At 39.5% G+C, this 17,602-nt stretch overlaps 1 protein-coding gene across 11 annotated transcripts in view; it reads right to left on the bottom strand.

Annotated features, from left to right (window-relative positions):
• The window catches only part of hecw2a (HECT, C2 and WW domain containing E3 ubiquitin protein ligase 2a), a 304,402-nt gene that overhangs the window by 123,904 nt on the left and 162,896 nt on the right, over positions 1–17,602 (bottom strand). For 10 of the 11 annotated variants that reach the window (XR_009828322.1, XR_009828323.1, XM_062067818.1 and 7 more), the window contains one exon: positions 3,263–3,346. The exons of the other annotated variant lie outside the window; for it this stretch is intronic. Coding sequence is in view for 8 of the 10 variants with exons in the window: in XM_062067818.1 (XP_061923802.1) it covers positions 3,263–3,346 (84 nt within the window). In the remaining 2 variants the exon portion in view is untranslated. The remainder of the gene's footprint in view (positions 1–3,262; positions 3,347–17,602) is intronic. 11 annotated transcript variants of the gene reach the window in all.

The following is a 17,602-nucleotide window of genomic DNA, read 5'->3' as shown; positions in this document are numbered from 1 at the left end:
CTCGAGCCTCCCGAATGAGCTGCGTCACCACACCGGTATGCTCCATACATCCTGACATTAATGAAATGCCACCTTTCTGGACAGATGTATCGATGTAGGTGTTCTTTGCCAGGTAGGTACACAGTCGTTTGGAAACGGCGCTGAAGAAAACCTTTGCCTCAACACACAGCAGGGAGATGATGCGGAACTGGTCTAGCTGAGTGGAGTTTTCCTCCTTTGGGATCCATACCCCTTCCGCCACTCGCCATTGCTCAGGGATCCTCCCCCTTCTCCAGAAGACTTGCAGGATTTTCCACAGATGCTGCAGGAGTTTGGGACAGTTCTTATACACTTTGTATGAAGTGCCACTCGGTCCCGGTGCAGAGCTTGCCCTGGCTCTGCGGACAACCTCCCTGACTTCCTTTAGCTACAGCTCCGACATGTCAAACTGCATTGCTGGTTCAGGGGGGTCTGAGGTTGTGACACTCTCCCAACTCCTGCTCTCTTGTGGGGTCACTGTACGTCTGCTTCAGATGTTGATTTATGTCTTCCTGCGAGGAGGCCAGCTTGCCACTGCGCTTCTGTCCCAGCAAATCCTTCGTGAACTTGAAGGGGTTAACGATGAAAGCAGCACGTTTACATGCCCTCTCGCGTCGCCGCCTCCGATGCCACTCTGCCCGACGGAGAATTCTGATCTTTTTCTGAAGGATGCACATCAGCTGGGCCAGGCCAGTGCGTTCCTCATGTCCTTCCGCCTTGTACTGGAACTTCAGCGCTTTCATCTCCTGCCTAATGTTGTGGATCCTTATAGCTCTGTGGTTCTTTGAGTACGTGGTTCCGGAGCTTCTCTTCTCCTCCTCGCCGAACCGTTCAGCTGCAATGCTGACAATGATTGTTGTCATAGCTTGTAGCTTCCCGTCGGCTTCTCCCTTCGCCATTGCCTCCAGAATTTGGTCGACATCGTCATCGAGTTGCTTCCAGAGTGAGGTCATGCTAGCTGCAGGCCACTTGATCCGCCTCTGTTCAGACTTGATGCTCAAGGGATTAGTTTGCAACACATGGAGGTTCTGGGCACTATGGGGTGACTCCGGGCCTGATATATCATTTGATTTACAAAAATAAAAGCAAATTATACATTTAATAAGATACGCTTTATTAAAGTGTGTTAGTGTTTACCTTAGTTACTTGCTTTAAAACATTTTCAATTCTATAATTTATTGTCAAAATATTGGATGGGGACTCGAAATTGGATCAGATCTGAGGCCAAATAATTGGATTGGGATATCCCTAAATACAATACAGTGTTTGTGTCATGTTGTCATTATTGTAAAGCTCAGACAAACAACAATTGAATGAAATAATAACAAATCAATCACAAAACCTTGTTTCAACAAACACCAGTGAATAGAGCAGTGTTAATATTATTATTAACCTTGAAAAAGCTATCTTTTTAATTGTACTTAATGTTGTGACCAGGTGTGGACAGTGGATGCCCACACATTCACAAGTGAGCATTTGTGTGGTTTTTGGTCAGAAAAACATTTATCGTAAAATGTGGAAAAAAAACTTTCCATTTGTGATTTTTTATAAAAGTAGGCTTTTTTTTTCTTCCAGAAAACACAACACATAATTTATTGTAATAATGTATAAAAAGCGTAACATGTAAGTAATTAGTTTAAGTTTAAGTAATTAGTAACAAGTTTATTGGGCACCACCATCACCCAGGACCTCAAGTGGGAGCCGACCATCAGCTCCCTCATCAAGAAGGCCCAGCAGAGGATGTACTTCCTGCGGCAGCTGAAGAAACTTAAGGTGCCGACCGAGATGCTGGTGCAGTTCTACTCAGCCATCATCGAGTCCATCCTCACCTCCTCCATCACCGTGTGGTTCAGAGAGGCTTGTCCCGCCACAGTCCGGGACAAGCATCGAATGCAGCGCATCGTACGTGCTGTTGAGAAGGTTATTGGCTGCAAACTCCCACCCCTCCAGGACCTGTTCTCCTCCAAGACCAGGAGGTGTGTGGGTCGGATCACATCTGACTCTTCTCACCCTGGACACAAACTATTCTCCCCTCGCGCTGGCAGGAGACTACGATCCATCCAGACCCACACCTCCCGCCACCTGAACAGTTTTTTCCCCTCGACCATCAGGCACATGAACAATAACAAGATCTGATAGCTCAGTTACAGCTCATTTTATTCTATTCTGTGTTATATGTGTTTTATGTTGTACGATTGCACCAAGAAAAATTCCTAGTTTGTGAACCAGTTCTCAAACAATGGCAATAAAAACTATTCTGATTCTGATTCTGATTAAACAACATAATTAAATAGTAGAATTAAACAGCATTACTGACATTCATACTAAGTTATTTAGTTTGTTTCAGTTTATTTTGAACATGCAAACAATACAATTACAATGTAATGCATCACATATTTCCAGTTGTTTCATTACAGCACGGAGTCGGAAGAAGAAGAGCTTATTTAATCCCACTCCTTTTTATATCATAGAAATGTTCTCCCATTTCTTTGTTATGTTTGTAACAGAACAGTGAATAAAAACAAATATAAACCATAAGTAAGTAAACAAATATTAAATACATAAATAAATATTAGACATATAAACATATACACAATAATTCAAGTTCTCATGAATAAATGTTAAGTAATATATGGTTCACCTTGGAGATGAATAACATTATCTCTTCTTTCTTTTTTTTAAAAAAAAGGTTCAAGATGTTTATCATAATTAATTAACAACAATGGTGCAGCTACTCATTACTGAGTCCTTACTTTGAAATGTTATTTCTATGTTTTGGGGGTTCATTTTGTTTGAGCTTGTCTTAAACTTTTAATATGCTGATGAACAGACTATTTCACTTTTTTGCTTGTTTGCAGTAAATTGATTACACCATTTTTTTATTGTCTCAATCATTTCTTCTGTTTGCATTTTGAAGCTCTACTGAGAACCTTCTTAAGATCCAACAATGCAAAACACATTATATATTAGTGTCATAACTGATTCTGCAATACCAATGCAATGCCTGCAGACACTTACACTGCACATCACTATTTGACAAGACATATGCTGGAACATGATTGGCATTAAACATTGTACCTAAATAATATACATTTTTATGTGTGAAAGTGTTTTCTAAAAATATCACATATAGCAGAAACAACACTATATGTGTAATATGTTAGACTACAAGTGTGAAGTACAAACGTAATAGAAATAATAATTACTTGCTTGAACCAAGCACAAACACACACACTGAACACACCTCAGCAGCATGACGAGGTCAGCATCCCCAGAGAGGCGTGCAAGCCCACTGGCTCCCTCACTGCGAATAAACTGTACCTTCTCTCTGCAAAAAAACACACACACACACACACACACACACACACACACACACACACACACACACACACACACACACACACACACACACACACACACACACACAAACACACACACACACACACACACACACACACACACACACACACACACCTTCTTTGAGACTGGATGAAAAGTTAACTGTGATTATGGTGATGAGTATGATGATGTTGATGAATATGGTGATTATAAGTATGATGATGTTGATGAAAACGATGTTTATAAGATAGGATAAGAGAGAACAGACTTCAGTTATCCCAAAATGGGGAAATTATGTGTTTGCATGTCAGATTCAAAAGGTCTACAGAAAATACGATAAAAACGCATGAAAACAAGAGGGAAAAATTAAAGATAAATAAATGATAAATGGGTTATACTTGTATAGCGCTTTTCTACCTTCAAGGTACTCAAAGCGCTTTGACAGTATTTCCACATTCACCCATTCACACACACATTCACACACTTATGGAGGGAGCTGCCATGGAAGGCGCTACCAGCACCCATCAGGAGCAAGGGTGAAGTGTCTTGCCCAAGGACACAACGAACGTGACTAGGATGGTAGAAGGTGGGGATTGAACCCCAGTAGCACGGCCACTCTACCAACTTTGCCACGCCGCCCCTAAAGACCACAAAGGAGGACATACAAGAGCATAGAGCTGTACGAGGGGCCGTTAGGGATATTATTCAGAATTACCTCTCTCACACACTACTGAAATCCTCTCATACACACTATGGATTTTTTTCTTCTCCTGTACTCACTATTGATATCCTCTCATACACACTACTGAATTCTTCTCCTACACGCTACAGATTTTTTTCTCTCATACACTACAGAAATGCTCTCATACACACTACTAAAAGCCTCTCATACACAATATGGATTTTTTTCTCCTGTACACACTATTGAATTCCTCTCCGACACGCTACATACATGTATTTATTTCCCTCATACGCACTGCTGAAATGCTCTCACACAAACTACTGAAATCCTCTCATACAGTACTGAAATCCTCTCAAGCACACTACTGAAATTGGTGGCATAATCAGTGGTGTGTGTGAGAAGATTTAAGTAGTGTATGTGTAAGAGGATTTCAGTAATGTGTATTGTATGAGGGGGAAAAAACACATTTCAGTACTGTGTATGAGAGGATTCCAGTAGTGTTTATGAAAGGATTTCAGCCATGTGTATGAGAGTATTTCAATGGTGTGTATGAGAAGATTTCGGTAGTGTATGAGAGAAAAAAATGCAGTAGTGTATGAGAGGATTTTAGAAGTGTATGTGAGAGGATTTCACTTAAAACGGATGGCATTTCAGTTAAAACGGAAGGTATTTCACTTATTTCCAGTTCCAGTCTAAAAAATGCCCACCCCTTTTCAGTCAAGTTGTTCACCAGCAATATGCCTGCCCAACTGCTGGCAAGTAGCCTAACTGAGGCAGCAGCTCTGCTCCAAAGTGTGCTGGCTTCAGCTGAGAATATAAGAACACTATCAGCAGCCGACCGTTGCACCCCCAAGCCGCGACACCTGAGCGGTCATACAGCGTTGCCTTTCCACTCCCGACAACAAAGCAGCATGCCGCCGCCTGCAGTAGCTCCAGCCCGGAGAGCGCATAAAACGCAGCGTTATCAAACGCAACGTTTCAGCTCATGGACATAAGGCAAGAGGAGGAAAAGGTAATTACAAATAATTGTTTTCTAAATTATTGTTTAATCCAACAAAATGTAACGGGACATGGCATGGTTGGTAGTGAGCTAAACAGTTAGCCGTTTGTGCCTCCACTACAAACAGGCTAGCAACTGGTGATACAGAATTTCCGCAGGTTCTAGGAGTCTCAAAACTATTGCAAACTTGGCGTATGTCTTGCAGGGAGCCCAGGAAGTACACTGTCAAATCAGCTAGTATTGTTTGTAGTGTTGTAGTGTCATTGCTATGGTAACATACCGGAATGTGGGTCAGTGGTGGTATGTCAGTAGCTAATCAAATCAGCTGTCCTTCACCTGGTGTGTAAAATCAGAGCGTGAAAACAAATCTTACAATAGGTGTGTGTCAGTTTGGAGAAGCTGCACGAGCACCACTGCAGGTAGCTAAATTATAAATGTAACATAACTGCTGTGTGAGAGGGCAGCTGCAGCTTAACATATGTATCCACTCAAATGTAACTTAAAGATGATAATTTCTAATGTCTACTTACTGTATCAATCAATCAATCAACGTTTGTTTATATAGCCCTTAATCAAAAATGTCTCAAAGGGCTTTTTTGGTGTGGGTTCACAGTGTGGCGCCTAGAGGGGGGGGGGTTACCCACATATGCGGTCCTCTCCAAGGTTTCTCATAGTCATTCACATTGACGTCCCACTGGGGTGAGTTTTCCTTGCCCGTATGTGGGCTCTGTACCGAGGATGTCGTTGTGGCTTGTACAGCCCTTTGAGACACTTGTGATTTAGGGCTATATAAATAAACATTGATTGATTGATTGATTGATATTTGTAACGTAACAGTGTTAAAGTTGTTTTATACGGTCACCGTCAGTGTAAGCTGTGTGGCTGCTGAGCAAGTAAGCTTTGCTGTCATTTTCGTGTGAAAGCAGAAGATGCATTCACCATGTGGCCAAGAAGGTACGCTGTTTAAGCAGGCTGTGGAGGGCGCTAAAGGCAATGCCATCACGCTCAAATTTTGGGTGTCTCCCGGGAAAAGTGGGAGAATTGGCAACTATGACGCTGTTGAACGCCATTCATGTAAATCTCACGGGCCGCACTAACTTTAAACTGTCATATTAAAGTGCGGGCCGGGGCGCGTGTCTGAGACCCCTGGTTAAATATAGCATAAAGCAAAAAAAAGCTTTGGATACAGTGTTATTTCATTTTAAATTTCAAAAGAGTTTTGAGGCTCCCATTGTTTTCTTTAATTTGTGAAACTCGTCAAAATAGCTCTTTGAGTGATAAAGGTTGCCGACCCTAGACTCTAGGGTTAAGTTAAGAAGGGGTTAAACAAAACAAGCTGTGAAGGTGCGCACGCAGAAACATTCGTAAGGGAGGGGCAGAGACACAGAGCGAGAGAGCTAGTGAGTGGAGACAGACATGAAAACAAGAAATGCCGAAAAGTAAATGCAACTTCACGGATGATTTGCGGAAAAAGTATTTGTGTTTTGGTCCTGGCCGTGACACATGGGAAGCAGAATGCACTGTGTGCAAAGCAGGAACGTGTATATCTGTGGCAAATAAAGATCTACAAGCCCATATCGACACTACAAAGCTGTGCAGGGCGAGAGCTCGTTTATGACAACCTTTTTCCAAAACACAACATTGAATGTGAGATATAACAGGATAATGCATACATTTGTCATTTGTTTTCAAAACGCTTACAAAAAAGTGGTACCCCAAAAATTTATTGTGGGACCCCATTTGTATGATTTGATGGGGTCCCTGGGACCCCATTTTGAAAATTCCTAGCGCCAACACTACTGTCAACATAGGAGAAAAAATGCTTTATTTAAATAAATATATTACTTATGAAGCAAGTTCGAGTATCATTGGCAAATTTTCACCTAGGCGTGCTGCCCGCCTTGGCACGCATATATGTGTCCTTTTTTTGGGATTTCAGAATATGGTCAGCCTATGTTATTTGGCTATATTGGTTGTTTACTTGAACAATGCCATGTTCATGTCTTAAAACTAACGTTACTGACTGTTTTCTGTTGTTACAGTCTGTAAATATTCTGTTATTGCTTTTTCTCTCTGGCACTCATCGAGGGTGGACGCTCCCCTTCCCTCTCCCTTATCTCTCCTGCTTGCTTCTTTGTCTTAACTTTCTTGTTGCCTCTTTTTGCACTGCTCTCAAAATCTAAACATTGGAACTATTTAACTGGCCTCAACGAAATTGACAAGATCTTGGGTTTGGGGGAACCTGTTTGTCGTGACGCAGCGGTTGTTGCTGGACACGCAACGGACTCTTGGGAGAAGAAGGAGTGCCGCGTGCCTGGCGACCCTTTTCTGCCGAGGACGTGAAGATATCTACCTATTCGGAATTATGACAACAGGACATCTGCTGATTGGAGTATTTGTTGCTGTTTTGTCCACAAATTGGAAGTTGCTGGCAGTCTTCAAAGTACCCCAAAGCTGCCACGAATGATTGGAGGATGCGAGAAGAACCGTGGACACTCTTGTGATTTGTATAACTTTAGACTGTCTGCCTCGCAGGATTTTTGAGGACCAGTCATAAACAATTTAGAGTGAAAAGCACATTTTCATTTTCACTCGCATACAAAACATTCTAACTTGGATTGTTTCCCTGGCTTCGAGACTCTCCCGAAGGACAGTGCAGCGAAGACACAATAAACTCCCTTCTTGTCTCTCATGGACACACACCTGTTGTTGTTGACTTTGGACTTATCGGCTGCACAAGAAACAAGGCCGCGGAACAGAGACACACTGTAGGCTTATATACAAACAACATGCATCCACAAAAATATACGCCACACATACACCCTCCCACCCCCAACCCAACGCCCTCGACGCAAATCCCATAGGGGCAATGGAAGGATGGTCAGCGCCGAGAGCTGCGGTCTACCACCATTACTCCGCCCCTTCCCTCTGTTTCTAAATATCTCGAGATGTACGTTGTAATATGTATATGTGCTTTGCTATGGAGGTTTTTTCCCACTCCAGACTGGGCCCCCTTAGGAGCCCAGTCTGGATTGTATTTTTCTACTCATCCTTCCCCAGCGTTTGACCTTTTTCCCCATCTTTTACGGGGCGCCTTGTGGCGACCCATCAGTGTTCCTGTTCTGTAACCATGTACACTGTTTATTTGTCTAATCTTGAACGGGTTTGTGCTGAAAACAAAGTTTTGTTGCACTAGTGCAATGACAATAAAGACCTATCTATCCATCTATCTTATTTCATGCCCCACACTGAATCAATAATACACTGAATATTATTGGTGTGATTTGAAATAAATCCTTCATCAGCATTTGAAGTTAAAAGTTAAGTACAAGACTAAAAACTACTAATCATACATTAAAAGTATGTATGGTCCTTTTTTTGTTTTTTGCTTATTTTTGTGTGTGTCTCAGCATAAAAGAATGACTGTTTATTTTATATCCCATTTTTACATGACATTTGTATCATTCAGAAACACTAGTCTTATTTTAAGGTGGATTGACACCTCAGCTGACAAACAATGAGCTTCAATAACCCGTCCACAGCCTACAATAGCTGATGAGACTGTGTGATAGGGAAGGACAGAATATGTTCGAACTTCTTTTTGTTACTTATTGTTGTTCTTTTTTTTTTTTGTCCTGTCCAGCCTCTCAGGCAAATCATGTTGTTGATATAGATGCTGTTTCTACTGTACAGATTTACTTTACAAAAGAGAAGTTTGGGATATTTCTCTTGTTGCCTCATTTCTATTTGACTTTATTAAATGGATGTATTCAATGATTGACACAGCCGTACAAATATGATACGGAAAATGATTGCAAAGAATCAGTTCGTGAAGTAAATAATAATAACATAGAAATGACAATGAACATTATTGCACTACAAATGGAGCATTAAAAACACCAATAGAAATAGCACTATTGATAATGAATAATAATAATAATAATTACCTCTACTATCAACAATACAATTGTTTCAAATGCAACTATACATACAGTACAGGCCAAAAGTTTGGACACACCTTCTCCTCATTCAATGTGTTTTCTTTATTTTCATGACTATTTATGTAGATTGTCACTGAAGGCATCAAAACTATGAATGAACACATGTGGAGTTATGTACTTAACAAAAAGTGGTAAAATAACTGAAAATATGTTTTATATTCTAGTTTCTTCAAAATAGCCACCCTTTTCTCGAATTACTGCTTTGCACACTCTTGGCATTCTCTCAATGAGCTTCAAGCACACCTGTGAACTGAAAACCATTTCAGGTGACTACCTCTTGAAGCTCATCGAAGTGTGCGAAAAAGTAATCAGAGCAAATGGTGGCTATTTTGAAGAAACTAGAATATAAATCATGTTTTCAGTTATTTCACCTTTTTTTGTTAAGTAAATGGGTTATACTTATATAGCGCTTTTCTACCTTCAAGGTACTCAAAGCGCTTTGACATTATTTCCACATTCACCCATTCACACACACATTCACACACTGATGGCGGGAGCTGCCATGCAAGGCCCTAACCACGACCCATCAAGAGCAAGGGTGAAGTGTCTTGCTCAAGGACATAACGGACGTGACGAAGTTTGTGGAAGGTGGGGATTGAACCAGGAACCCTCAGGTTGCTGGAACGGCCACTCTCCCAACCGCGCCACGCCGTCTAAGTACATAACTCCACATGTGTTCATTCATAGTTTTGATGCCTTCAGTGACAATCTACAATGTAAAATAGTCATTGTGTCGAAACTTTTGGCCTTTACTGTATGTATACAGAGTTATTTGTATTTATTGTATTTACTGTATGTATACAGTAAAGGCCAAAAGTTTGGACACAATGACTATTTACATTGTTGATTGTCACTGAAGGCATCATAACTATGAATGACCACATGTGATATGTGTAATAATGTGTAATAATGATAACTTGAAATACAAAAGAAAGCAGATTAATGGAGGGGAAGAAAGAGAAGCAAACTATATTAACCTTGTAGATTGTACATACCTACATATAACCTACATACATACATAAATCCATACATACACACACACATATATATATCCCACAGGTCGCAGGCCGCGTGTGGAATAATCAATGGCAATTATGATTCCGAGGTGCTAAAGTTTATAACATTTATGTGGTTACGTTAACATATTTAATTTACATTTTACCCCATTTAAACGAGGGTTACTATGAAAACAAGAGGCACAGCCATGTTAAGAAGGAAACATGTAGACTTTACCCCTACTGGCACAATCCTTTTTGTGTGGCCATAAACGCACCAGTGGTTTAGTGGTATGCGTGTTGGTGACAGATGACAAGTTGGTTTTGGCCTGGTTTGTACGGCAGAAAATTACTAGTTTGTCGAGATAGAAGTGTTTTACTCATGTTTTTGGTGTGGTTATGGCCGAATATAAACAGTTTTGCTCAATAAAGTGATCGGTATAATTCCTGGCCTCGAAGCATCTCAATAGACGTTACAATAATTGAACGTTAGGGCCGCTTGTTGTCACTGTCACTCAAAGTTGCATTGCAAAATTACACAGAATAAATGTGTTTATTTTGTTTAGAATTCAGATGGGATTTGATTTGGTGCGCGGCATATATTTGCTGTGCGCAGAGGACGCTTGAGCAGTGCGCAATTGCACTGGCGCACACCTTAGAGCAGGGGTCTCAAACACGCGGCCCGCGGGCCAATTGTGGCCCGGGAGACGTTATTTTGCGGCCCCCACCTTAATATGAAAGTTTAATGTTAGTGCGGCCCGCGAGTTTTAAATGAATGGCGCTTGACAGCGTTGTGTGCGGAGCTGAAGAAATCTACCAATCACGTTGTGGTATGAGGCTCTCGACAATATCGAGGGCGTGCCTTGATGGCACTGTCATCAGTGTCCTCTAGAATCTGTCACCGCATCATCTTTTTCTCCATACTAACAGCGTGCCAGCCCAGACACATGTTGTATGAGGCTTCTAGAGACACACGCAAGTTATTGCAAGACATACTTGAGGGACAGCCATACATGTCACACTGAGGGTGGTCATATTTTATTTTATTTATATTTTAACACTGTTACAAATATGCGCCACACTGTGAACCCACACCAAACAAGAATGACAAACACATTTCGGGAGAACATCCGCACCTAAACACAACATAAACACAACAGAACAAATACCCAGAATCCTTTGCAGCCCTAACTCTTCCGGGCTACAAAAACACCCCCGCTACCCCCAACCCCGCCCAACTCAACCCCCCCCATCTCCCGAATTCGGAGGTCTCAAGGTTGGCAAGTATGCATTGATGTCACTTGCGTAATGCAAGCAGAGAAACATTTTGCCGCTTTTCTATGACACACGCTCTTCCTTCCTCCCTCCCTGCCTCCCTCCCTCGCCCGCCTGCTCGCTCCCGCCCCCGTTGTAAACAGTCCGGGCGGGGAAGACGAGCACTCCGCCGAAGGAGCGAGCGACAATACAAAAGTGTGGTGCACTGGACCCCAGCGCTGATACAGACGTGGTGATGTTAACCCGTTCGGGGCTAATTGTGCTACCGTAACTGTAAACTCCACCGCCCACCCTCCTCCCGTTGGCTCCAGACAGAGACGATTTTTGATGCAATATTTCTTTCACAGGGGCACCCCGACGTGTCTTATTTCATTTCATTTCATTTTTATTTATCTCCTTCATTGATGTGCATCTTTGATCGATAGACAATTATACCTCAATTTTTAAATTATACATTTACACACCAATGCCTGAGAAGGAGCAGGATGAAGAAAAATCTTATATTTTTCTGCCCCCTTCAACATAGTACGTAGTCTTACTTAATGATATCATATAAACAAACAATTACATCCAAATATAACGAAAACAAACAAAAAAACACAAGAAGTGCAAAACTTCATGATGTACAAAACGAACAAAAAAAACAAAATAAGTAGTATACACCTCACAGGATGATACAAAACAAATACAAAACTAGGCAAAAAATAAGTAAAATAATAAATATAAAGCAAAATGTAAACAGTTATGGCAGTCCATATGATCTCATTGTTCTGTCCTTATATATTTTTTCAATTGGAATATATTTTTACAATCTTTTATCTCTTGTAAAGAGAATTCCATAGTTTAACCCCCACCACTGATATACACATTTGTTTTAAAGTTGTCCTTGAATACTGATGTTTGAAATGACCTTTTCTTCTATGCTCTTCATTCTCAGAAGTGATGACAAACATTTTTTGTAAATTTGCTGGTAATGTTTTACTTTTAGCCTTAAACATGACACATAATGTCTGTAACTTTACTAGCTCCTGTAGTTTCAATAAACCCGAATTAATAAATAATATGTTAGTGTGTTTTAAGTAATCTACTTTATGAATAATCCTTATAGCTCTTTTCTGTAGTTGATACAGAGAAAGTTGCGTTGCACAAGGAATACAATTTGAAACGTCATTATACAACTAGACATGCTGAGGAGTATGCAAAATACTAGGGGAGTGAACCGGGTTGCAAATTTTAAAACCAGTCTACTGAGGCAACAAGATTTCGTCAAGAATTGAAATGACCTTTTCTTCTATGCTCTTCATTCTCAGAAGTGATGACAAACATTTTTTGTAAATTTGCTGGTAATGTTTTACTTTTAGCCTTAAACATGACACATAATGTCTGTAACTTTACTAGCTCCTGTAGTTTCAATAAACCAGAATTAATAAATAATATGTTAGTGTGTTTTAAGTAATCTACTTTATGAATAATCCTTATAGCTCTTTTCTGTAGTTGATACAGAGAAAGTTGCGTTGCACAAGGAATACAATTTGAAACGTCATTATACAACTAGACATGCTGAGGAGTATGCAAAATACTAGGGGAGTGAACCGGGTTGCAAATTTTAAAACCAGTCTACTGAGGCAACAAGATTTCGTCAAGAAAGCAAGCGAAAAGAGCGATGCAGCAGTCAAAGCTAGCTACATGGTGAGTGAGATGGTTGCTAGGGCGGGAAAGCCATTCAAAGGAGGTGAATTCATTAAAAAGTGCATGTTAGATTTTTTTTAAGAAATCTTTTCTTGCGGCCCAGCCTCACCCAGTTTCTGCATCCAGTGGCCCCCAGGTAAATTGAGTTTGAGACCCCTGCCTTAGAGGGAACGTTGCTTGGCAGTCCATGTCTTGTTGAAAACACGGCATTCGTCATCAACTTTTCTCTTTTTAGCGTCTCGGGTGTAAACCGTGCATCACTTGACGCTGTGCACCTTCACTCACAGGTTACACCCGGACATACGCATAAATAACACTTTTCAAAATAAAAGCAGCACAGTTGTATTGCAAGCACGACATAGATGTTTTTTCAACTTTATTTTGTAATTTCTGATTGCAGCTGTTCACATTCACTCACAATCACGCACGCGCATACGTCCACACGGAAGTAATACAAATAACGCTTTTCAAAACAAAAGCAGCACCGTTGTATTGCACACTCGAAATAGATACTTTTTTAAATGTATTTTGTAATTTATGATTGGCCTCACGCGGGCCGGACAGGGACACACAAAGGGCCGAATGTGGCCCGCGGGCCGCAGAATGCCCAGGTCTGGGTTAGAGTGTCCGCCCTGAGATCGGTAGGTCGCGAGTTCAAACCCCGGCTGAGTCATACCAAAGACTATAAAGACTATAAACTAGGGATAATGGCTTTTTGCCGATATCCGATATTCCGATATTGTCCAACTCCTTAATTACCGATACCGATATCAACCGATACCGATATCAACCGATATATGCAGTCGTGGAATTAACACATTATTATGCCTAATTTGGACAACCATGTATGGTGAAGATAAGGTACTTTTTAAAAAAAATAATAAAATAAGATAACTAAATTAAAAACATTTTCTTGAATAAAAAAGAAAGTAAAACAATATAAAAACAGTTACATAGAAACTAGTAATTAATGAAAATGAGTAAAATTAACTGTTAAAGGTTAGTACTATTAGTGGACCAGCAGCACGCACAATCATGTGTGCTTACAGACTGTATATGCAGTCGTGGAATTAACACATTATTATGCCTAATTTGGACAACCATGTATGGTGAAGATAAGGTACTTTTTAAAAATAATAATAAAATAAGATAACTAAATTAAAAACATTTTCTTGAATAAAAAAGAAAGTAAAACAATATAAAAACAGTTACATAGAAACTAGTAATTAATGAAAATGAGTAAAATTAACTGTTAAAGGTTAGTACTATTAGTGGACCAGCAGCACGCACAATCATGTGTGCTTACAGACTGTATCCCTTGCAGACTGTATTGATATATATTGATATATAATGTAGGAACCAGAATATTGATAACAGAAAGAAATGGGGGAGGGAGGTTTTTTGGGTTGGTGCACTAATTGTAAGTGTATCTTGTGTTTTTTATGTTGATTTAATAAAAATAATAATAATAATAATAAAAATAAAAATAAAAAAACCGATACAGATGAATAAAAAAAAACGATACCGATCATTTCCGATATTACATTTTAACGCGTTTATCCCTACTATAAACTATAAAAGCATCAAGGGTTGGAATTGGGGGTTGAATCACCAAATGATTCCCGGGCACCACTGCTGCTGCTCACTGCTCCCTGTGGGGATGGGTCAAATGCAGAGGATAATTTCACCGCACCTACTGTGTGTGTGACAATCATTGGCACTTTAACTTTAACTTTAAACCAGTTGTCCTGAGTTGAGTTTGAGTTTATTTTGAACATGCATGCATACAACATGATACATCACAATTTTTAGTTTCTCTATTCAACATGTTTGAAAATGAGTAGGAAGAAGCAGAGCATATTTAGTCCTAGATCTTTTTCTTTTACATAGCAGTTGCTAAAACTTTTGTTCACTTCCTGTTCTCAATTTATTCACAATATACTCCATACGTAATAACAATAAAAATAAATAAATAAATAATACTCGGTGAAGTAAGATTATCTTGAAAAAGGATTGGATGGATGAGATACATTCAGAATGTTTATCATGGTTCTTCTTCTTTGTACATTGTAAAAACTTTAAGTTTGAAGAGTTTCTTGAAGTGGATCATATTAGTTCATTGTTTGATTTATTTGCTTAATCCATTCCATAATTTAATTCCACATACTGATATACTGAAGGTCTTAAGTGTTGTAGGTGCGTACAAATGTTTTAAATTAAATTTTTCTCTAAGATTATATTTCTCCTTTTTTGTTGAGAAGAATTGTTGTATATTCTTGGGTAACAGATTATAGTTTGCTTTGTGGATCATTTTAGCTGTTTGCAAATTCACTATGTCGTGGAATTTCAGTATTTTTGATTCAATAAATAAGGGGTTTGTATGTTCTCTATATCCCACATTATGTATTATTCTAACTGATCTTTTTTGTAACACCGTTAATGAATGAAGTGTACTTTTGTAGTTATTTCCCCAAAATATTTCTACATAATAACTCTGATATGGTAACACTAGCGAGCAGTAGAGACTATGGAGTGATTTTTGGTCATGTTTTGCTTTATTCATTATTGACGTGTTTCTTGCTACTATATGTTGTATATTTTTTACATGAGATTTCCAGTTCTATTTATCATCAATCATTATACCTAGAAATGTGGTTTCATTTACTCTTTCAATTTCTATTCCGTCTATTTGTATTTGTGTTTGACTTTCTCTTCTACTGTTACCATATAGCATTAATTTAGTTTTACTGAGATTCAAAGATAATCTATTTTTGTCAAACCATCTTTTTAATTTGTTAATTTCTTCTGTTATTATTTGCATTAGCTTCTGTGTGTTCTCTCCTGAACAAAACACTGTTGTATCATCCGCAAATAATACTAACTTTAAATATTTTGTAACTTTACAAATGTCATTTATGTAGAGATTGAACAATTCTGGTCCTACTATTGATCTCTGAGGTACACCACAGGATATATTTAGCGTTGTAGACGTGTGCTCGCCGAGCTTCACGTATTGTTTCCTGTTTGTTAAATAACTTCTAATCCAGTTTAAGACCAACACTCTGATCCCATACCGTTCTAGTTTTTTTATTAAAATATTGTGATTAATTGTGCCAAATGCTTTAGTTAGATGCATCAACACTGCTGCCGCACATTTTTTACTATCTATTGCATTGGTAATTTCTTCTGTAATTTCAGTGATGTCGGTCTATGCTCCGAACTGGGACGACCATCATTTTGTGAAGTTCTTCTGTCCTCTGTCCCAAACTTGAGCTCCCACATGCTGATATTTGAGGGTGACATGAACTGCATCATAGACCCAATATTAGGCAGGTCTGGCTCACGGCCTGGCCTACTCTCACAAATGTCACAGACCCTTTCGGCTTTTATGCATCAACAATGGTTATGACGATCCTTAGAGGCTTTTGCACCATTCTATCAGACAGTATTCCTTTTTCCCGCACATTTTACCGATCGTTCTCTCGGATATACTATTTTTTGGTCATCAATTATTTCCACACAATACTCTCCGATTATTTTGTCTGATCATTCTACTGTGATTCTGGACTTCCGCTTTTGTCATGATCCGTTGCCGGATCATGTTTTGTTGAAGTTTAGTATTTCCTTAGTTGTTGATTTAGTTCTGTTTTCAGCACCCGGGTTTGTTTTTCTTGGTTGCCATGGGTGCTGAATATTTTCACCCGCCTCTGATTAGTGGTCGGGACGCTTACCTGCTCCCGGTCACTAATCAGAGAGCTATTTATTCCTGCCTCTCGCCACACTCTGCCTGGCTATTTTGTTTGCTACACTTAACACGTTATCTTTACTTTTTGCTCCTGTTTTTGTGCTTAACTTTACCCTGTGCTTAGCTTTTCTGTTCTTGTTTTCTTGCCTGATTTATTATAATAAATAATTTTTCCTACTTGCATGCTGCTTCCGGATGTCTGTTTGCATCTTGTGGAAACGACCTGCGCATAACCATGCGACCAAGACGTAACAGCTTGGACCTCAAGCCAAAGGAATTCAGAATTTGGCACCTGGATCCACTATTGCTGGCCGATGTGAACCTTTGCAAATACGTTGCTGACTTTTTTTTTTTTTTTTTTGCGAAACTAATAAGACTGATGAAACCACACCCTCATTATTATGGGAGACCCTTAACACTTTTATTAGAGGTATAATTATCTCCTACACGTCCTATGCGAACAAGCTGTACAAGGCTCAACAGAGGGATTTAGACATATCTATAGCTAACTTTGATGCATTACTATCAACTTTCCAATTACCTGACTTACCTGACTACGTCATTTCTTTGATTAATTATTCCTACCAAAAGTTTAGCATAATCATAGTCGGACACTAGATGCTCCCTTATCCCTCTCTGAAATCAAAGAGGCCATTTCCTCAAATCTTCATAACCTCCCTCCTTTAAAGAATGGCTGCACAACATTTTATTTCTCCTGAAACTGGACAAAATTAATTTCTGTCTTAGAGGGTACTAATGGGGTACTAATAGGCCTTTTTGTTGGCCTAGGAGGGATTTTTATAGAACTAGTGATGCTGGGCTTTTAAATGTGTGTAAAGGGGGAAAAAAATATGGACT

The sequence above is a fragment of the Entelurus aequoreus genome, linkage group LG13, assembly GCF_033978785.1.
Source record: "Entelurus aequoreus isolate RoL-2023_Sb linkage group LG13, RoL_Eaeq_v1.1, whole genome shotgun sequence".
Classification (NCBI taxonomy): Eukaryota; Metazoa; Chordata; class Actinopteri; order Syngnathiformes; family Syngnathidae; genus Entelurus; species Entelurus aequoreus.
This window is presented reverse-complemented; position numbering and strand designations above follow the sequence as displayed.